Source organism: Haemorhous mexicanus, chromosome 4 (genome assembly GCF_027477595.1).
Source record: "Haemorhous mexicanus isolate bHaeMex1 chromosome 4, bHaeMex1.pri, whole genome shotgun sequence".
NCBI lineage: Eukaryota > Metazoa > Chordata > Aves > Passeriformes > Fringillidae > Haemorhous > Haemorhous mexicanus.
This window is the reverse complement of record NC_082344.1, coordinates 52,585,518-52,608,460: the sequence shown is the minus strand read 5'-3', so window position 1 is coordinate 52,608,460 and position 22,943 is coordinate 52,585,518. Positions and strand designations below refer to the sequence as shown.

Below are 22,943 nucleotides of genomic sequence, written 5' to 3'. Positions count from 1 at the left end.
TTCTGCTGTGACTTCTGAAGATTAGACAGGAAGATACTAACTACTTTTTCTGCTTTATTTTTAAGGCAAGAAGTATATATGTGTCTGCTACTTCTGTCAGCTTGGCTACAACAGAAATATTTGGCCATCAGCATCATGAAGTGCCAAGAAATAAAAGATTAAACTGAATTTTCAAGCACAATTGGAAAAGAGCTTGATATATTGCAGCAGTCTGACAAGTCAGTGTCAAGGAACAGCTCTAAAATGGAAATCTGTCCTAAGAGGCAAAATATTAACTCCACTTACTGCTGCCCCTTTGTCCATCATTGCTTTGGTTAAGAAAGGTGTAGAGCAGATCCAACAGCAAGTATGGATATTGCACAGGACACTTTTTGATGACAAAAAAAAAAAAGGAAGAAAAGAAGAAAATAAGGGAAGAAAGATAAAGGATTTGCTAGATTTTGTCCTCCCATGAAAAACGGCCTGTCAAACTCAAATACCCTGAGAAAAACTGGGTGACTGCTCCAGTTAAAAAACTGGCAGACCAGGTTAGTTAATTAGGATGTCTGTTCAGGCACTTCATTCTGCCACATAGACATTTATTTAAAAGACGAATGTTAGTTACCTGTCCTGTAATGTGTTTAGTTTGAGACTTCAGGTTTTTTCCTGGGTAAACTTTATTTTTTTAACTCAGGTCATTACTGTGCAATATAAAGTCTTTGAATTTGGCTTAGGAGAATGTATTTTACAGATGGTGAAATTTCTGCCAATGTTATTTATGTTATCTTTTAGGTAGTAATTCTCTTTTCACATCTGCTGGCAGCAGTGCTTCCAGTGACAGGAAAGGCTTTTGTCACAGCTGTTGAAGTAAGTACTTGTGGGAAATAGAAATCTGTTCTGTGTTCTGTTATAGAAATCCTCACCAATGAAATAGTCTTTTTTTTTTTTTTTTTTTTTTTTTTTTTTACTTACAGCTATTGAATGTTGCTTTGTTCTTATTTCTGCATTTCCATAATCTCAGATTGCTTCCAAATGAGGTGCACTGATGATTGAGTAGCAAGTAGTGCAGTCTCTGCTGTGTTTCACAGATACCACAGATTACGAATCTGTTTGGCCTTCTGCATGCATACTGCATCTTACACTATGAAACCCTAGTTGCATTTTATCAGCTCATACTTCACTGCCAAGGAAATGCTTCTTTACCTTTTGTATTACTCATTGTGTTAGGGTGTGCTATTTCCCCCTGTGTGACTGTCACAGAAGTTTAGCAGATAACTCTGATCCCTGACTGGGTAAATGCTTAATTTTGCAATATTTTCACTTTATGGGAACACAAAATTCCTGTTAAAACTCAGGCTATGAAACCATGTCAATTAGGGAGCATATTTGTTTCTATTGAACACAACTGCCAGGAAATAATACATAACAATAACTGGTTTGCATTTATAGCAATTACATTATGTCTTTAACTTATATGGTTATTGATAGGACATTCAACACCTGCAGTCAAGTGTAGCTGAAACAAGATACTTGGGAATCAGACATGCTTGTATTTTGTTTTCACCTTTTCAGTCAGGAATCTGTAAGTATCTGAATTTACCATTTATATGGCTGGCTCCAGTATTAGTAAAGGCAGCTAGTGACAGCTACATTTAATTTATCCTCATTACAACAAATGGCTTTTGATGTTCAGGAAACCTGTGCATCCATTCATCATATTTTGACATGTAAGTGATCACTTGAAAATTACTATTTCTTGTTTCTGGCTTCCGGTCACAGAAATACCTTAATATTTATTATTCTGAAGAAGTGCACATTATTCCATAATATTTCCAATGAATATGTTCCATTGCATATAGAGTTCAAATTGATCAAAAAATCTTAATATTTGATTCATATATTTATCCAAGCTGAAAAGTGAAAATAAAGACAGATGACTATAGTTTTTCTGTGTTCTATCCTAGCTTATGATAGACCTCCAATCTGAAATTCTAGTTAATATATTTTGTTCGTATGATTAGAAGTCATGCTTGAAATGCAGTTCTATCACAGTTTTTCTTCATCTATCTCAGAACTCTTAAATACCTGTAAATAGCTTTACATTAAGGGCTGCTGTCTCATTGCATGGATCAGCAGTCACTCCACAGCTGTTCACTCGATGACAATAGGACAAGTTCCAGGATGAAGATGCAGCACGTGAGCTCACTGAGTTACTCCAGCACAGCTCCTTGAATCCAGCCAGCTGAGTGAGCATGCAGTGCAAACACAAGCCTTTGTTCTCTTAAGGTGTAAATATGGAGTGCAAGTGCAACCTATTTGATTTATGGTTTTTTTTTTCAGTTATTTTTGAAACTACATGACTTTGCACATCCCTACATGTCCTGGTACTGTAAACATGTGGTTTAGCTACCCCTGCTGCTGTTCTTCTGGAATTGCTGAAATCTGCCATCTATATAAATTGCTCAGTGCAAGAGAGTGCTCTCTCTTTAATACAGTATTTAAAGCATATTAGTTTAATTCCTGCTAATAGAGCACTTTCTTAGATTTTTTGATATTCATGTACATTAGGACAGTGAAGACAATTATCCTTTTAGGAATGACAGTAGGAATGACAGTATTGCTATGTATTGGTGTTCTCTGCTATTGCACACAGGTAAGCCAATACCTACAGTGCATCAAATTGAATCTGTGTGAAGCAGGGGGAATGTTTATCTCCAAATACAGCTCCTGTACTCATACGCCTGCTCTGGATCATTGCTTTGGATTCTTGGTTCCTGTTGCATTCATTCACCATTCAAGGACATGCTTCTCCTTCTCTATATATTTTCATGAATTTGCCAAAGTACTCTGTCCATTACTACCCAAATTAAATGGGATCAGCCCAGCAGTGAACTACATTAATAAATTCATTACTGCACAATCCTAAGTCATTTTACATGGAACTCCTGCTCTCTGCTCTACCTATCAGTTTTATGCAGCCTTTTGAGACCAAATCCTTCTAACTTAAAAAGAAGAATGAATTTTATACTGATATGCTGAAATTAAACCTCCTTTAAATGATTCTGCCCTCAGAATTTACTCTCTTGATTTATTTGGCACATGCCTAGAATGTGAATCTGATTAAATATTTGCAGTTTTCTTAGCTAAGTGGTCTGCTGGCATTTCTGAAATATTTTACATAACTACAGCTGAAATCTTAGCTAGACTGAGCAAAAGAGAAAGGAGGAGCCAATATATGTAAACAGAACAGTGACCCTTGTCTGCATCTTTTCCCAGGTCTGTGAAACCTTAGTGCAAAAATTTCAAGAAAAACCAGCAGAACATGAGATCACTAATAAACGCCAAACCAGGAAAGATACAAGTTAGAAAAATATCTGGAAGACCCGCAAAGACTGTGATGAAGAGTAACACACAGAAAACGCGTCTGAGAATACAACACTCTTCTGCTTCCAGAATTTAACAAAGCGCAGCTTTGACGGCCACTACAGCCATATGCCAGCAGAGCAGCAGGCATGGCACGCAGTAATCCCATCTATAATGCTAGAAGTGCAGCAATTCACGACTGCAGCATCTCTCGGTACCACAGAGTGCCCCGGCAGCGCTTCCGCCGCGTCACGGCCCGCCCGCCGCCCCCGTCCCGCCCCCGTCCCTTCCGGGCCGCTGGCCCGCCCTGCGCGGCGCGCCCGCCGCGGCCTGAGGCCAGCGGCCCATGGCGAGCTGGGCTGGGCAGGGCTGAGCTTGGCAGGGCTGAGCTGAGCCGGGCTGAGCTGGGCTGAGCTGCCGCCAGCACCATGGCCCTCGCCGGCAGGGCAGCGCTGCGCTGGCGGGCACGGCTGCCGAGCCCCTGCCCCGCCGCCGCCCCGCTCTGCCGTCCGGCCTGGCTGCCCGCGGCGTGCGGGCGGCCCTACAGCTCCCGCGGCAAGGTGAGTCCCGGGCAGCCCAGGCTCCTGCCCGAGGCCGGCTGCTGCCGGCCCCCCTGGGCTCGCCGCGTTGCCAGGCAGCCCACGCTGGCGTCCAGGAGTGAGAAGGATGCGTTAATCCTTGGTAGAACTGCCTTGCTAAGGTGTAGGGCTTGACGTGTTTCAGTGATCTCAGTTCTAAGGACGGGTTAACAGAGCTTGGAGAGGAGGATGTACTGTTAAAAGAAGGCACAAAGAATGCCGAATTCACCGGCCAGAAGGACAGAGCTCCCAGGATAAGGAAAGAGCTGACAAAGCCAACTGAGCAAGTGTGCTTAAATCGGCTCTGACTGGATAAAAAGGTAGTTCTGGCAGGGGAAGATAATGACCACAGACCCAAGAAACCCACCGACTCAAGAGAAAGAGACCATGCTTTCTAACTAGCATAAGACGTGAGGGAATCATTTAACCAACAGAATACGAATTAAAAGACGACCATATGACTTTTAGGCAGTGGATATGGCTTCTTCCACACTATAGCATCCTTTTCCACCGTCTGCTTGCTCCTTGTGATAAAGTCACTACTCCCTGAGTCTCTAGGTAATGGGTCTGTATTCATATCGTGCTTGTGAAGAATGATGTCCTTAATGGCCCTGAATCCAGTTTTCTTAATCCTTAAGTTTCGTAGTGTCATCAATGTGAAACTGTAAAACAAAGTTTTCCAGCTCCCTAGGTACCTAGAAACATAGTACCTTTTACATGTTTCCAGCTTAGTTCATGATTGTTTAGTGATAAAAGAATACATGTGTCTATGTGACTAAAGTGAAATGCTGACATTTCAAACAAATGACAATTCAAGCTTTTCTATCTCTGTTCAACCTGTGCTTCTTCTAGAGAAAAATTATTAAAAGAATTAATTTTGTTTTTTAAAGGCCAGGTCATATGCTATACAGAGACTGTAACCTTGATTTATGAAAATAAATTCCTGTTTTTCAGGAAAAAATAGATATGTCAACGTATCCTGTTGAAAGCATTAGAAACTTCAGTATTATAGCTCATGTAGATCATGGCAAAAGTACACTGGCAGACAGATTGCTGGAAATTACAGGTAAGCATTCTCATTTTATACTACCTTTTCTTGGCATGGAAGGTGGCATTTTAAGTTACTGTACCATTGATTAATACTAAAATTGCTAATGTTTTCTCTCCTAGTGTTGCTTGAAGGCTTTTAAGCTCTCAGTTGTGTAGTGCTACAGATAAACGGACTTTGTGGTTGAGATCATCATTACACACCTCATGCCTACATGTAGGCATGAGGTGTGTAATTCATTTAAAGAAGTACATATTTTGGAAAGAGACTAAAAAGGAGTTTGAAGATGTTCCTTGTTTCAACATTTTCCTTGTTCAAGATGTCACTCCTGTCATTCTAGCCAGTCATCTGTTAGAACAGTACATGTTAAGTTTATGATGTTTACTGCCTGTGGTTGATGTCGACAGAAGGGATGGGACTCTCATGACTTGGGAGTTCTGGACTGTCATTTAAGGGTGAATGAAACAAAACCAGGGAGAGAAACTTCTGATCAAAGTTATTTTTTATGATTACCTCCCATGTATCATCACCATGAGCATTTTTGCCTGATGCCTGTGACAGAATGAGATTTTGAATTCAGGTTTGTCACTCTATGGTAATGCTAGTCTGGCACTTGAGGTTGATTTTAGAGCTGTAGGCTGCTCTTCCTCAGTGATAGGAGGGGAAGTTTCCTTAAGTATCAAAATTATTTACAATTCAAGGGAATTTTTGCTTCTTCTTAATCTCTTAGGTGATGTTTTTTATCGTGCTTATTCAGGATAGTGTCTTATTTAACTTTATTGTGTAAACGTTATTTGACAAATGTAAAGAGTTGATGCACTGTTTTGCTTTTGATTGAAAATCTTTGTTTAGCTTAATTGTATGGGAAATCTTCATTTGCTCTTGGTTAACTTTTGGTTAATGGCATTTTCAAGATTTATGTAGTAAATTAGGTAATAAAGCTTTTTTTTTTTTTTTTCTTATTTTTAGGTACAATTTCTAAAACTGACCGTAACAAACAAGTGCTGGATAAACTTCAAGTGGAGCGTGAAAGAGGAATAACAGTTAAAGCCCAATCTGCATCTCTCTTTTACAATCATGAAGGAATAAACTACCTCTTAAATCTTATTGACACACCAGTAAGTTAAATATAAACAGTGTTGAAATCACACAAATCTAAATGTCTTTATAGTTTTAAGTAGGAGATTTCTGGCTTTCTGTGTTCATTCAATTCCTCTTTTATAAGAATGTGAACTTATATACAAAAGAAAACAATGTAGTACAGAAATCTTTGCAAAAATACCTGAAATTGTAAACATTTGTTTTCTCCATAGGGCCACGTAGATTTCAGCTATGAAGTATCACGGTCACTATCTGCCTGTCAAGGTGTCATACTTGTAGTGGATGCAAATGAGGTGTAGTACTTAATTCTTGGTTTCTGTTTAGTATTTCAGGATTTCCTTAAGCTAGAGGGAAAGTAGGTTGTGGGATTTTTTTAGTTTTTCTGGCAGTGTTTTTACCCTGGTCTATCTCCATGAAGGTATTACACTGCAGAAAAAGAGTAATGGGATTTTAAAGCAGTTGCAAATAATCAATCACCTTTTATTTATCCATCTCCTAAATGAAAGCATTGATAGAATAGCAGAGTAATCTTCAATTGTGTAGTATGCCTAAAAATACTCCCCAAAACCACACCAAAACTGAGGGGGAGAGGTTTTCTGTTAAATGTTACAATGTTATTTTCTAGGGTATTCAGGCTCAGACAGTGGCAAACTTCTATCTCGCCTTTGAAGCACAGCTTTCAATAATTCCTGTCATAAATAAGGTAATAAAGTTTTTAGCATTTTCTGGTAAATACTTGGGTTGTTTAAATGTGTATAGTGCTGATCAGAAATGTAACCTTGAAGAGAAGTACATAACAAAGTTATTTATTATAATATTTATAGGATTTAGATATAACATTACTAGAATGTAATAGGAATTTTCTAGATGTGCTGTCTGTGTAAAATTTTACAGTAACTGCTGTGAAATTTTTAATTTCATGAAATACATTTAGGTATTTAAAAATGTAGAACTTAAGGACATGCTTAGTAGTGGACTTTGCAGTGCTGGGTTTATGGTTGGAATTGGTGATGTTAAAAGTTCATTAATATTGAGGAAATGACATGACTAGGAGCTCAATATTTAAAAAGTGGAGTCTTAATTTTAAATGAAATTCTAAGTGTTATTTTCTATAAAATTTTGAGAGCTGTGTTATTGGAATCACAAGATTAATTACTGCTCAGCTTATGTTAATTGCTTTTTTTAGATTTATATTGCACTTAATATGTGATCCTATAAACAGTGTAGGTAGCACTTAATGATTTCAAATTACTTTGTAAACTAAAGATTTTTGCCAACTCTTGGACAAAGGTGTTTTCCCTAATGAAACAAGCCAAAACTACATTGGTTACAGATGGGATCCTTCCCAAAATCAAGGGAGGAAGACTTTATAAAGTTAATATGGATCTTTTGCTAAAGATGGACAATATTTACTCATAAATACATAAAGGTTCTTTGCTGTACTTTTGAAAGATACAGTACTGTATGATGTGGGAGGTGTGATTGCTTGCATATTTAGCAGTTTGTTTTACAGATTGACTTGAAAAATGCAGACCCTGAAAGAGTTGAAAAACAAATTGAGAAGCTATTTGATATCCCTACAGATGAATGTATAAGGGTAAGACCTCTAAGTTTTATAACATGGCTGATACAACTTTGTAACTCATGAGTTGCGGTGCATGTTGTAAATTAAGAGAGTGCTATCTGTCCTATCTGTCTGCCTGTTCTTGTCTGACATAAGAATTTCTTTAAAGTTTGTCTCCTGTAATAGTGGAGAAAATAACTTTCAGCTAAAAATTCTAGTTTTTTTTAATAGAATGGAATCTGAGATTTTAAATTGTTTCTCACTGTCAATCCATAAATGGTTTTCGTTACTATCATAAAAATAATTTCCATTCACAAAAGACAAAACAGTATTTCTTAGTAATAGCATTCTAAATGAGTGTCCTTTTGAATGCTTTTATGGGTGGGTGCCACTCAAACTGTCTAAGTAAACATGACACTATTTAATTAATAAGTGTAAGATGTGTCTTATATAGTTGTGGTTGGATTTGTTTTAGATTTCTGCTAAACAAGGAACAAATGTTGAAAAAGTTCTTCAAAAGGTCATTGAGAAGATACCACCGTAAGTCTGTATTTGATTATATATCTAATTAATGTTATAAAGTAATTAGAAAACCATGAGTTGCATTTATACAGTATTGGTAGTAGTTTTACACTTAATATGCATCTAATTTAAAAAAAATATTTTATAGAGAGATGTAGGAGAAACAGAAGGAAAATAGTGACTTGTGCTTAAACAGGAGAGGTGAATTAGTCACCAGCGAGGCTGAAAAGCAGAGGAAAATTTTTTTCACCTCTATCTTTACCAGCACCGTTGAGCTTTAGGCCTGGGGAGCAAAAATGCAGGTTGATGCACTGACCCACTATCAGCAAAGGAGTTGGTATGTGAACTGTTACAGGAGCAAAGCTGCTCTTTGTAATCTTTGAGAAGTCGTAGAGAAGACTGGAAGAATGCTAGTGTCCAATTTACAAGAAGAGCTTAAAGGAGGATCCAGGAATTTATAGGCCCATCAGTCTTACTGTAGTCCCTGGAAATGGTATGGAACAAATCCTCCTGGGGGCTATCATGAGTCAGATGAAGTAAGTGATTGGGAAAAGTGAACAGGGATTAACCAAGGGCATATTGTGCTTGACAAACCTGATCACCTTCTACAGCAGAGTAAGCTGCTGTGTAGTGTGAGTGGTGGACACTGGCTGCCTGGATTTCTCTCTACCTGGATCTTTAAGGTTTTTGATAAGGTTTCTCACAGACTCCTGGAGAAACCACTGTGTTACAGTCTGGAGTTGTCTGTGTCATGGGAGCTGTCTGACAGACTGCACCCAGAGAGTGGTGGTAAATAGCTCCTTTTCAGACTGGCCACAAGTAGGGTCTGCCACATTGGGTGCAATGCTGTTTCTTGTCATCATAAGTGATCTGGAAGTTGTGTACCCTAGTGAAGTTTGCCAGTGATACCAAACTGAGAGGGGAAGTAGACACTTCAGAAAGTGGGAGCAACTTTGCAGGAAGTGCTAGATAGGCTGGAAGAGTGGGCTAAAAATAACCCTATGAAATTCAACAGATGCAAAGGTCTTGCACCTGGGAATACATTATTCAGGAGCATAGCACAGGCTGGGGGGCAGCTCTGTGGAAATGGACCCAGAGGTCTTTGGGACAACAAAGTCAATGTGAGTGAACAGTGTGCTGCTGCAGCAAAGAAAGACAAGAGCATGCTGGGTTGCCTTGGGACATCAAGGACAGGGACATCAACAGCAGAGATAAAAAAGTCATTATCCCACTCTGCTCACTGATGGTCGGTCCACACCTGGAATACTGTGTTCGGTTTTGGTCCTTTCTGTGCAGAAAATGTGGACCGGCTAAAGAGGGGCCAGAGAGATGACTGAAAGACTGGACAGTCTGCCCTTTGAGGAGAGGTTGAGAAAAATGGACTTGTTCAGCCTTGAAAAAAGAAGGCTTCAGGGAATCCTTTTGCTGTGTCCTGGTATTTAAACAGTAGCTACAAAGAGCCATTGGAATAATCTTCCGAGGAAAGTGGTGGATTGCCCAACACTGGACACTGTGGTTTGTTTGGGCAGCTTGCTAGGCCATCTTGTTAAGCCTGTGTTTTTGCCAAGAAAAGTTGGATCAGGTGATACTGGAAATCCCTTCCAACCTAGTGTGATTCTGTGGAAGTATTTGGGGTGGGCATGCTTGCTTATTCAATATTGAATGAAAACACACTGCATAATATATTGTTCTAATTTTTTTTTGTGACAGACCCCAATGTAATACTGCTGATCCATTGAAAGCCTTAGTATTTGACTCTACCTTTGACCACTACCGAGGTGTCATAGCTAATATTGCACTCTTTGGTGGGGAGATTGCAAAGGGACAGAAAATTGTGTCTGCACACACTAAGAAAAGATATGAGGTTAATGAAGTTGGAATTCTGACTCCAAATGAACAGCCAACACATAAGCTGTAAGTAAAAATTTCATACAGTGGAACAAATTATATATTGGGGTAAGCCACAATGTCCTGCATTTCTGTTTGATTTTTGCTTTGAGAGGTGAAAGCTGGGAGATGTCTAGATTTTTGTTTTTGTTCTTTGGTGGTGGGTTTTTTAATAATTACTATTTGTAATTTAATGCTCTGTGTCATTTTTTATTTTGGACATACTGAAGCAGAAGGTTTTAGGGAGTGCTTTTTGGGCATTGCTGTGGGAAGAATCCATTATCTCCTGTAGTACATGGAACATCTGGACAGCTAGGTGTTTAAAGGCTAATGTTCAATATTCTTATTCAGCTGTCCAATTTATTTCTAGGAACTGCCTTGTTTGAGAGTGGAAGGGAATGGGGCTTCATCTTAGTTATTGCTGCAGCATATTTTGAGGGTGGAAAAGTTAAAATCCATGAATGCAACAGCTTCCAGAAACTGGCTTCTCAATGGCAGCAATGGGAAGAAAATCAGGTACTTAGAATTAGTGGAGAAGCTTTACCAGTTTGCATCCAAATACATGTTAATGACTTTATTTGGGGCATTCTCGGGTTACATTACTGTGTCTGGTGGGTTGAGCCCAGCCAGCAACCCAGCCAGCCCCCCCTGCTCACTCCCCAACCCTAGCAGGATGAGAACTGAGGATGTACCTGTGGAATGAAATAAAGACAGTTTAATAAATGAAGGAGGGGAAAAAAAAAAAGAAATAAAAGCAAATTATGCAAGGACAGTCCATTATTCACCACCTCCCACAAGCAGATTGATGTCCTGCTAGTCTACAAGTCTTGGAAAGACTACACTTCTTTTATATTGCTAAGCATGATAGTCTGTGGTATGGAATGCTCTTTTAGCTAGTTTGGGTCTGTTGTCCTGGCTGTGTCACCTCCCAGTTTCTTGCACACCTCCAGTCTGTTTGCTTGCAAGGGCACAGCCAGAAATCCAGAGGGCTTGCTAAGCAATACCTAAACATTGGTACGTTCTCAACACTTGTTTTAGTCACAGTTCCAAAACACAGCTCCATACTAGGCTGCTTTGAAGAAAGCTACTCCATCCCAGCCAAAACCAGTACTGTGTTTTATTTAGTATTTACCATTTATTCCCCTCCTGTTAGCATAATGTGCTGATGGAAAGTGTTTGTCTAGTTTCATCCTACTGGTATATGAAACTTGCTGCGCTGGCAGGTGGGAACTGTTCTGGTTTCTGTGTCTTAGGAGCTTCTCAAGGGTCTAGCTCCAGCTTTTAAACTGAGAGCAACACAGTATTCAAAATCCAGGATCATAAATGTACTGTTCAGCTGTAACAGAAAAAGAGCTAGTTGAGACTGTTCACAACTGAGAGGTGAAACAACTTAAATCTCACTTCTGGACTTTGGCAATGGGCTTTTTAGGGAGTGATTTATTTTTATTTCTGGGTGGGCTAAATCAAGTAGCGAAATAGTAGAAATACTGCTAATGCCAACAGTCATGTCCATATAATAACAATTTTATTTAGCTATGCAGGACAGGTGGGATACCTGATTGCTGGAATGAAAGAAGTCACGGAAGCCCAAATAGGAGACACACTGTTTTTGTATAAACAGCCAGTGGAGCCTTTGCCTGGCTTTAAGTCAGCAAAGCCAATGGTTTTTGCAGGTGAGGAGTACATCAATATAAAGTGGAGTTACTTTTTTCCATTGACAAGAATAAGAGCTGTTAGACCTTTTAAAAGAAAACATGTATATTAAGAGTTGGGAGGATTAGAATTTTAGCTGAGGTGCATCACTTATGTAGATTTGTGAGTTTTCCCTGTGACTTAGCAGGATTAGTAATAAATGCTGACTGGTTTTGCATGAATACAATACAGACATGATTATTGTTTCTAATGCCAGTAAACTCTTTAGTAGTTGGAAAAGAAGGATTGAAATTAAAAAAAAAAAGCGAGAAGTATTTGATAATCAGGTTTCTGTAATTATTCTGTTTTTTCCTTTAAAATTTAGCAACTTTTTCATTTTTGTTAAACGTGGTAAACTGCCAGAGCTAATATGCAGAATGATCCTGTAAAATATTTGACTTTTTGAGCTTGAATAATTCCGTTGAGCTGTTGCCACTAGCTCCAGTAACAACACAAAAGCTACAGAAGGTGGCTTTAGAACAAATTCTGTAAATAATTTTCTAGACCTATTGTGAAGCAGTGTGTAGAACTCACTCACACTGTCTCATGGAGACTAGGCAAGTAGATGATGTTTTTGTGTGCATGTGTGTTGTATTGTGATGCAGATGACATTTTCTGAGCATACAAGGATGTGAAAAGTGATACAGTAGAATCTATTTCAGGCAGTAGTTATACAAACAGCTGTTTTTATTCATTTCAAAAGAATAGAGAAATATTTGCAACTTTGAAATGATGCTTTTTATTTCTCACTCACTCTTAGCTTTGAGGGAACATCTCAGTGAAGTCTATGCATTTACACTGCAAAACAGTGGTTATACTCAACTGTGAATCTTCCACAAATGTGAAGGATTAGATGAGTACAGTGATCCTACCATTATGGTTTAGATGTTAATTCTGAGGTAATCTAAAACATTTTTATGTTTTGACTAATTTTGGGGTTTTTTTGAGAAATAAAGAATCCTTATGTTGTTTTTCACATTTAAAAACTGATGGAGCAGAAAGTAACTATTCCTGATTTTATTACTCTGTTAACTGTAAGTGGCATATTTGAAAGCCAGGTACACAGTAGCTAAAGCTCTCTGTTGCTTCACTTCTGTTTAATATGTTTTGACAGGAATGTATCCAGTAGATCAAACAGAATATAATAATCTCAAAAGTGCTTTGGAAAGGCTGACATTGAATGACTCCAGTGTAACTGTTCATCGTGACAGTAGCCTTGCCTTAGGAGCTGGATGGAGGTGAGGTTTTTGTGCTGCTTTCATTTTTGAAACTGTTCATAAGTTATTGCATGTTTAAATAAACTGAAGGTAGAATTAAACTTAATTCAAAATTAGAAGTTGTAATTCAAATTAATGATAAAGATCAAAAGCATTTGATTTTTTTATATTCTCTGTTTGCACAGAGAATGAAATTTTTTGTGATCAATTGTTTTTGTTCTCCAAGACTTAATTCAACTGTAGGATTATTTGGTCCCTTGAAGGTTGTTTGCTCTGCCTGATAATGCCATACTAGCACTGTAAACATGCTGGAGGGTGAAAAAGACCACTGTGACATTCCAGGGGATACACAAATACTTTTACCAATAGGGTATTTATTTTCCAGATTGGGTTTCCTTGGTCTTCTACATATGGAAGTCTTTAATCAGCGTTTGGAGCAAGAGTATAACATGTCTGTTATTTTGACTGCACCTACTGTTCCATATAAAGCTGTTCTTTCCTCAGCAAAGTTGATAAAGGTATGTTAAATTCATTAAAAAATTATGTAAATCTAATAAACATCTAGACTCTCTTTTTAAATGTAGGCTAGTACTGTATTTTATAGTAAGCATTAGAAACACCAGTATATTACTTAAAAAGTTTTTAATTTTTTTAAGGATGTTAAAATGCTCTTCCCCTTTCATTTCAAGCACTCTCTTTTTATTTCTTATACTTTTCCTTGAAAATTGGGAGTATAGGACACATATCTTGCTGTATTCTTTTAAGTGCTTACTGACTGAACTGCATTAAAAGCAGGTGAAATAATCTTCCAGGCTTCATCCGTCAGAAAACATGAACATTTCAAGGAATAGATTGTGATGATACTGTAGATTGGCGGGGGCTGGTGAAAGAAAGTGATATTTTTTTGATCACAATTAAATGGGCATGTGCTAACTTCATTAAACTGAATGCAAATAGAATTACTGTGTTTGAGTTCTCTAGAGAGAAAGAGGTAGACTTAGAGCACCTGCTGACAGAGGAGGCTGCAAATTGACTGGCTGATTGTCCTGTAAATTACAAAAAACTTGTATAAGAAAGGTTTCTGTACTTGCAAGGTGTGAGACATAGACCTTTGATCTCTCTGGATGTTTTTTGTTTCTTACTGAGGCAGTATAGCAGCTGAATAAAGTAGTTGACACCTTTGGTGTGTGATTCTGGACTGCTGAGGTGGGATTCTTTTCAAACAATGATGGAAGTTGGGTCTCTGTCAGTGGAAATGATGTAATCACTTGCTTTGGAGGAGAGGGAAGTTGCATTTCCACAATAAGCAACATAACCTTCCTTTTATCTCAGAAGGGTAACTCCAGCCCTTACTGGGATGTTGGACTGGAAAAACTAGGTAATGAAAGCACTTACACAGGAATCAAAAACTTCATTTCTAAGTCCACTAAAACTTCATTTCTAAGTCCACTTCAGCATGTGAGGGAGCCTGAACCCAAAGTTCTACTCAGAGAAGAAAGTTCCCATGACTGAACTCTAAAATATTTAGAGCAGGTTTTCTGTTGAAGCTGTGTAATAGTAACTTAGAGGATCAGGATGAAGAAAGAAGGAAGATCCTCAATTTACAGGGGAGAGAGAGACATGGAAAGATGATTGAAAGGTTTTTTGTATTTCTATCATTTCCCAAGTCAAAAGCTAATTTCTGCATAATGATATTTAAGGATATGCTGATAATGGACTTCTATATGTTTTATAAAAATCACTTCAAAAATCATCCTTGTTTTAAACTTGTGTTGCATAATGCACCAATGTTTTCAGGCAATTGAAACATTTTTTAGCATTTTTTCAATGCTATATTTGTCTCCTTTGCTGGTCATTTTACTTCCAAAATTAGAATATCTGGTTTATTTGTTGTTTTCAGGAGTATGGAAAAGACCAGATTACCATTATCAACCCTGCTCAGTTTCCTGATAAACTTTCAGTATCAGAATATTTGGAACCAACTGTTCTTGGTACTATTGTAACACCTCATGAATATATTGGGAAAATAATTACCTTGTGTCAGGTTGGTGTATAATTGTAATTTTTTCTTTTGCATTACTAAGCTCTTGACCTCATACTTAAAGTGAAGACACAAGATAGTATGATAATAAATATTACTACTTAAATAGTATCTTTGAAGTACTTATTCAATACTTTTGAAAGATAAAATAATTTTTAACATTTTATTTGTAAAATTCTGAACTACAGAATCCATAAATTGAAAAGTTAATGATGAAGTTCAGTGACAAGAAAGTGCTTGGTCTGTATGAGACTAATTCATAGCTAGTTCTGTTCTCCTGAAACAATGGAGTCTGCAGCAGGGGCATAAGATGTATTGGGTTTTTTAGAAGTATATTCATGGAAATATAACTTCTGCCAACACTTCTGACTATGTGTCCATGTACTTTTTTCAGTGCTTCACTGAAAGTAAATTTAGGATAGCGATGGCCAAATTTGTCTAACTGTATTTGGAATACTTCTAATGGAAAATGTTTTAACTGCCATGCCTATTGTGTTTATATTTTTTCTTCACAATTTTTTCTTAGCTTTTAACATTCCAAATGCATAATACAAAGCAGTACAGTGAAGAAAAAAATCTCTTGAAAAGAATTTTTAAAATAACTTTAAGAACACCCTTCTGGGGAGGAAAGAAGATGAGCCTGCAAGTCCTACTGTGGCAGCAATAAGCAGAAGCTGTTAAGAATTTCAGAAATTCAGCATTTAGAGAGGAAAGGCTTGAATTGAATTTCTGGTTAAGTTATAACTACTTCATTTGTTACACTGCTGCAGTTTGTCCTGGGACTTCAGGAAACTGCCTATGAGAAAGTTACTTTGGGGCTTAAGTACAGGGATTCTCTTGTGTAGCTTGTTTGCTGTTCATTTTAATTTGCTTTGTATTTTTTTGTAGAAAATTTCAAGGGAAACTGAAACTATTTTTATTTGTCCAGGATCGTAGGGCAGTCCAGAAAGATCTGTTGTACATTGATGAAAACAGGGTTATGCTAAAATACTTCTTTCCACTGAATGAAATTGTGGTGGATTTTTATGATGCTCTTAAGTCTCTGTCTTCTGGCTATGCAAGGTATGTTCCCCCTTTTCCTCCTCCCACCCTGGACCCTGAAGGGGGATGGTATGGTAAAGAAAGGCCTGAGGAACAGCTGTGGAAGGGCAAAAGTAAAGAATATTCCTTAATGGTGGTGTTGCAAATCTAGTCTCTCTTCACCTTGAATGGATTAGATTCACTGTGAAAATGGATGGAAATAAGTCTGAAAAACATGAAAAGTGTGTCACTACCTAAAAATCATTGTCTTTAGCAATGTGTGTATTTTTCAAGGGCACCTTCTGGAATGGTGCTGACTCATCTATATGAGTAAGACCTAAATGGTTTGTCCTTGTCTGAAGTGACATTGTACAATTTTTTTCAATGGAATCACTGAAACTGTACTACTTCCTGTATGAACTGTCTCTTGGTGGAAAAAGGAAAATAACCGCATTGATTATTTAAAGTTAGTAAAAACAATGTGGTATTTAAAACAAACAGTACTTACTTTATATACATGCTTTATTATGTGAAAAAAGAAAATCATGTGTATTTTGAGACAAAATTTTCTGTTGTGGGTGGCTGCTATGAATTCAGGGTCTAGTTCAGTGCTCAGATGTTTGTGAAGAGCCTTTGTGAGTTTAAGGGAAGTGAAAATCTTGCATGGCGATGTGCCCCAGGAGGCTCAATGGCCCTCACAACCTGGTATGTTGAGATGTCATTAATGGCATATGTTGCACATTAGGAACTGGTATACCTAATGACATTATTTATTTTATAAACGTAAAAATGAATTTTATTGAAGGACTGAATTTGCTTTGAGTTTATGTTTTCTTTAGTTATGTCTTATAAATGTAAGTAAGACTTTTCTTACCCAGGTTTTTATATATATATATATATATATATATGTATGTATATATATGCAGCAAAAGCATAAACAAAAGTGGAGAGGCAAGGCAGAAGAAACAGAGGGATGAAAATTTTGAATTTCCTCTCTGGATTTAGCTCCCCCACTACATAAAACCTAACCTGTTTATCAAGAACCTATCTCATTAGCAGAATTATGCTGGGTTTCCTTTGATTCAGGGATAATTCCCAACAATGTTGAATTATCTTATTTATTTGTTAGTTTTTATTTCCTAATTGACTCCTTAATCCAGCTTGTGTATGTAGTGCTCTCAGTAATCATATTTCTGTTATATGGATCCATTCATACATCTGTGGTTTTTAAGCCAACTGAGATAGAAGCACTTTGAAATAAAAGTGGTCTGGTATTTCAGATTTGACCACATTACAGTGATATTGATGATCCTCCACAATTATACACACAAGATCCATCTGTTTGTCTATCTATCTGTCTGTCTATTGCATACATCACCTCTGCATCTCTCCCATTTTAAGAATTTTTGCAAACCAACAGACAGCAAGGTCTAAACCTACCAAAGAAGAAATCTGGTTTCGAAACTAAGTGAAAAACTTATTTGTCAGAGGCAGTGATAATAGGGGTCACATAAAAAGTTTGTTAAATGAGAGGATGAAAAGAAGACAGTCCTGGATTGGTGTTTGATTCCTGTGACATTCAGGACATTGAGTGTTCAAAAGCTGTGTTGAAGGGTTCTTTAACAAGCATGTAGATTTCTAATTGCTCATTAGATTGGAAAAAGGTCCTCGAAGTCAAGATGACAACTTTCTGCATTGGAGGGGACATTAGGTGCAGTACCTTTCTAGTGTGAAGATAGACTGAGAGACTACTGAAAACTTTACTTCCATTATATTAAAAAGTTCAAGTGTTTTATAAAGAAATATTTCTTTAAAATCTATAGAACAAAGAATGCAAAATACAATTTAAGCAATATCATGACTAATTTTTGAACTGCTTTTATTTTTTTAGTTTTGATTATGAAGATGCAGGTTACCAATCAGCAGACCTAATCAAAATGGATATCCTTCTAAATGGTAATCCAGTTGAAGAACTGGCAACTATCATACACAAGTAGGTTTACTGAATTCCTTATTCAGAAGGAATAACAATGAAAACATTGTCTATTAATAGGACTTGATGATCTTAAGGTCTTTTCTGACTTAAATGCTTATATGATTCTAAATTACTCTAGGTATATGTGTTACTCTTGATATGAAAAATATGTATGAGCGTTGAAGATTTTTCCATCTGACCACCTTCATTACCACTGAAAAAGATAAGCATTTTGTAGTATGAAAATTAGAAATACATACCATAATTAATAGCAATTTTTTTACTTCCTTTTCTCAGCTTAAGTACTGGATATAATATTTTTGTGGAAAATGTAGGGCAGAGAGAAATAAATGCAAAATGCCAATCTTCTAAAGGGCTGGAAAAATTTAAGTGCTGACCAGTCTAGGAGATACAAGATGAATCATTTATGATGCTTAATATTGACAAAAAATGATTTTGTTCTTCCAGTAAATCCTATTCCATAGAAGTTTGTTGTTACCTTGTTTCTAGACAGAGTACCAGGAGAATTTTCATATTTACTGGATGCAGTTACCTCAGAATTTTTTTGCTAAAGTGATTCCATTTCTATGAACATTTCAGGCATTAGAGGTGGGAATAATGCCTTTCTTGTTTCCAGCTTGTCCCCTATCTTCTCAAAAAGTTTTTACAAGGCTCCCTTCTGTAACTTCAGCATCCCTTTCCAATAATGCCTACTTTGTGGGTTGTTTGGTTTTCCTTCTTACAATACTAGTAGTTGCTAAATATTTGTATATTTTCATATTTTTTTTACATAACTGCCATCTTGAAATCCTTAGAATTCTGTAACTCCAGAAGGCTTACATAGGAAAATAAACCCCTTGCCTTGTTGAGAAGGATCATGGGGCTGAAGGGGAGTAACTGTCTTGCATACACTTGCTAGTTAATGCATTTCTCATAAGCATGCAGTGTTTAGCAATCTACCTGAAAAGATGCAAAATGGAGTTGGCCACCCTGCAAAAGTTAGTTATTGCTTTAACATGTATTTTTTGATCAATTTAGCCCATACCCTGAACTCTTTTACTCACGAAAACTGCCAACCTTTCTTTCTATTTGCTTTAGATTTCAGTTGTTTTTTTTTTTTTTTTTAACTCATAGTTGCAGTAATTTTGCTCTTGCTGCAGGTATTCTCAGTCTTCCCACTGTAAAAACTGCCATCTGTAAGAATTATGCTGAATAACATTTCTAGAGAAAGCATTACAGAGATTAGTGTAAGCTTGGTATTAAGATATTGTTCTTACTGTGTAAGTAAATTATGTACCTCTTAAAACTGTAACACTCAATGAACATGACTAAAGTACTTAGTGTTTTAAACTGTTTGCTCTGTACAGGTAGCAAGGAGTCACATTGCCACTACCTGAAAACATGTATTTTGGTAAAAAAAGTCTGCTAAATATGGATATTTTAATGCAGAAAGACCTATTTCTTTCTAATGGCTTATGAAAGTATCTGTTAGTAGCTTCTTTAGACCTTTTGTTGTTTTCTCTTTCCAAAACCTGAAGCATATGCAGATGCCGAATATAGTTAGATAATTTTTATTAGCTGATGACAAGAGTATGTTAATTTATTTTTTTCTTGTGATATAAAACCAGACTTTGAAAGCATTCTGTAATATGTATATTTTGATTGCTTGGGCCTACAATTAATGAAAATTCTCCTTGACCTAGTTTAAAATTTCACTTGAAGCTGTGGCAGTATTCAAAATGTCTTCATTTGTGAAGGATAGTCAGTGTGGATGGATAATGGTGTTTTTTATAAATACTTTATATGATGTTATATACTGAGGTTAATACAGTCTTATCACCTGTTAGTATGAAACAGGTGACATACAGAGACCACTTATTAGATGTAAAATTTGATCAACTTATCTTCTGAGTTAAGAAGAGGAAAACCTATACTAAAATCCTCCAATCAAACAGTTTGATTTATGGATATATTTTTAGTGTTGCTGACCTTTCTTTTCAGTGATAAAGCCTATGCTGCTGGTAAACTCCTGTGTGAACGTTTAAAAGAGACTATTCCTAGGCAGTTGTTTGAAATAGCCATCCAGGCTGCCATTGGCAAAAAAATCATTGCAAGAGAAACGTAAGTGAAGCCCTTCTGTTCCCCTTCTTTTTTTTTCTGTCTGTATTTTAAGATATGTAAAATAAAGACTGGTGAAGTCTTACCTGGTTGTATACGTTACAGGACTTTGATTTTGCTATAAAGTGGTATTTTTCTTGATATATGCTACTTGAAGAAAAAAAACACATTTGAGCAGTGACTATTGACTAAAAATTTTGAATTAAATTTATACAAAGAAATTGTATTTCTATTTTAGATTGCTCGGAGTCAGAATTGCACTTAGTGGATAAAGTGTAACTTCCAACATGTGTCTACTTCCTCTTTGGCAGTAGAAAAAGTTTCTTACTACTGAAAAAAATTACTAGTTGTGGAATACTCTGCTGTGAGAGTCAGCAAAAAAATAGCTGATTTGTGCTGTTCCAAAGGAAATATGTTGCAGCTGAACACAAAAACATTTTCCTAGCACACCCTTCTTTAAAGCAAACCATTTCCTTGATGTTGTGTTTCTCATCACATTTTTCTGTTGCTGTTTAAATAGGATTTAAATAGTGGTAAAATAATTAAAGGTCAGAATTCAGGCAGAGGTGCTGTAAAAATTTGTTTATACATGCATATACACAGGGATGTAACACTTCCTGTGGGTCATAGCAGAAATTTCAGATAAAAAGCCAAGATTGTGATTTCTTTATGTACATATTATATGCCCTAAGTGATGTTTCTAGGATTGAAAACTGTGAATGACATCTTCTGTTAAAGCTTCATATTTTGTATACAAAACCTGAAAATGTTATGATTCCAAAGCATCTTAAAAAACTAGGAGAAAAACAAGGAACATTTTAACTCAAGTACTTAGCCTCACATGCAGATGTTCTAACATGTTAAGGTGTATGTGTTATTTTATTTTGCAGGCTGAAGCCTTACAGAAAAAATGTTGTGGCAAAATGTGTAGGTATTCTTTTTCTATTTTCTTCATGTTTCTGTCATTTGTTACCTTAGAGTCCTGCTAAGATGATCTGCCCATCTCTTCCTAGAACCCCAGCAAAGACATATTCTGCTTGTGCTTCTAAGTGTCTGTGGAGACACAGATACTTTTAAGCTTTTATTTTAAAATCCAACTCTTGTAACCCCTTGCTGCAGCTTGAAGAGTAGATCAGATAAAGTAATGGCATTTTCAGTCACACACTTTGAGTGTGTCTGTTTCATCTCCTCATCGTTTTCTAATAGCTGCAGGTGCATAGTAAATATGTGTGTGTGTGTGTGTGTGTGTGTGTATAGGCATATAGGTAACTTTATATTTCCTAAATTGGTTTTCAGGTCATAAAAGGAAATATAAATGTGCTTCTTTTGAGACTTGATTGTGATAAAACTTCTACTTAGGTTTGCAGTAATACATTGTAATAAAGCTTTAAATGTGCAGTAGTTGACTATGGACAAGATTCAACAAAGCTCTTGGAAAACTGTGACATCTCTTATTTAGCTTGGATTTAACTCTCTGAAGTGAACATATTGGAAAATATTAAACAAGTGTCCCTTTCTCACAACTGCAATAGAATTCTGCTAAGCACAGCTGTGGGAAGATGACTGTTCAACACTGTACAAGGGTTTAGGTCATTTTTCTAGATGTAAGCACCTAATGCTAGTCAAGATGCCACAGTGTATCTGAGCTGGTATCTTGCTGCTATTCCAAGGGGATTTGGATCTAATGTGTTGTCTAGTGCCAGCCAGGCTTACAGGAATGTATATATTTAGGTGACAGAGTTCAACACTCAGTTGTCCAAATTAATGTGCTTATTTTATTCCTTGTTCTTTTTAACTAGTGGCCTTTAGGCCAAACTATTTGGAGTATAAAGTAATTTTTTTGTCAAAATATAACCAGCCTTTCTGACTATTTTTAAACCCTTGAGTTTTTTGTGGCTGGAATGTACTGTAGCTGCAGTTGTAGTTTATGCTTAGTAATTTTTTTTTTCACAGTATGGTGGCGACATTACAAGAAGAATGAAGCTTTTAAGGAGGCAAGCAGAAGGCAAGAGGCTGATGAGAAAAATTGGCAATGTTGAAGTTCCAAGAGATGCCTTTATACGTGTTCTAAAGAGAGAAACTGACAAATAGAGATCAGTGACATCTGATTTTCCAGATCATGTCACTTTTTGCAGACAGTGGCAAAGTGAGCTAATACAGGATTTATCACTGTGAGAGGGAACATACTTGACTTTAAATGGTATGAATTTGGTATGTGTGGGAAGATGTATTGACTTTAAAAATGTACATATATTTGTAGATTATTATGAAATTAAAGTTACTTGACTGCGTCTAAAAGTTCACATTATATTGTTTTTCCATTTTATTCCACTGGTTTCATACTTTTAACACTTAAACATAATTTTGGGGGTTTTTTGCATTGCAAGTATCTATATATAGAGAGGAATCATGGCAAAAAGTTTATAAAAATAATTTAAAGGTATGTATAGACAAACAATGCTGGCTTGGTTTGGCTTTTTTCTTTTAAAGTTTGAACTGTTGACACAAAAGTATCAAGCTGTTTTCTGTTTCATTTTCTCTAAAGTTGCTGTAAATCGTGATGCTGGGAAACAACATCAGATGAAAAAATCTAAACTCTTGAAATTTACCATGCTATTTATTTCAAACCAGTTGAAGTGTGTATATTTACCATTAGTTCAGCCTAGCTGTGCTTAACTTCAGGGAAATGGTAAGTTTTCATATATTACAACACTGGATCTGTAACTGTTCCACTAGTAAGTCCAATTCAGGCCTTAAAAAAAATTATTTAACATGAGGGTTTGGTATAGCATATCTTGGTGTAGTTGGTGAAGTTTCATTTATATTGTTTACATACTA

General features: G+C 36.6%; 1 protein-coding gene across 2 annotated transcripts; it reads left to right on the top strand.

Annotated features, from left to right (window-relative positions):
• Positions 1-3,714: 3,714 nt before the first annotated feature.
• Positions 3,715-22,408, top strand: GUF1 (GTP binding elongation factor GUF1). 2 transcript variants are annotated; one of them, XM_059844897.1, is made up of 17 exons: positions 3,715-3,902; positions 4,875-4,986; positions 5,938-6,086; positions 6,282-6,362; positions 6,695-6,772; positions 7,583-7,666; positions 8,109-8,173; positions 9,866-10,069; positions 11,576-11,715; positions 12,849-12,972; positions 13,337-13,469; positions 14,852-14,995; positions 15,921-16,054; positions 17,904-18,005; positions 19,989-20,108; positions 20,996-21,032; positions 22,059-22,408. In XM_059844897.1, exons 1-17 carry the CDS (start codon positions 3,771-3,773, stop codon positions 22,194-22,196), a joined length of 1,977 nt encoding a protein of 658 aa, XP_059700880.1. In that variant the 5' UTR covers positions 3,715-3,770; the 3' UTR covers positions 22,197-22,408. The 2 variants fall into 2 exon arrangements, with proteins under 2 accessions (XP_059700880.1, XP_059700881.1); XM_059844898.1 differs by lacking the exons at positions 3,715-3,902; positions 4,875-4,986; positions 5,938-6,086; ... (2 more) ...; positions 7,583-7,666; positions 8,109-8,173 and adding an exon at positions 10,413-10,558 and having other exon boundaries at positions 9,930-10,069.
• Positions 22,409-22,943: the final 535 nt, after the last annotated feature.

Excerpts from the sequence above, each read along its gene's own strand:
- GUF1 (XM_059844897.1), top strand. The coding sequence starts at position 3,771 with ATGGCCCTCGCCGGCAGGGCAGCGCTGCGCTGGCGGGCACGGCTGCCG. Across the intron at positions 6,087-6,281 it reads TAAATCTTATTGACACACCA|GGCCACGTAGATTTCAGCTA; the intron begins GTAAGTTAAATA and ends TTTTCTCCATAG. Across the intron at positions 6,773-7,582 it reads TAATTCCTGTCATAAATAAG|ATTGACTTGAAAAATGCAGA; the intron begins GTAATAAAGTTT and ends TTTGTTTTACAG.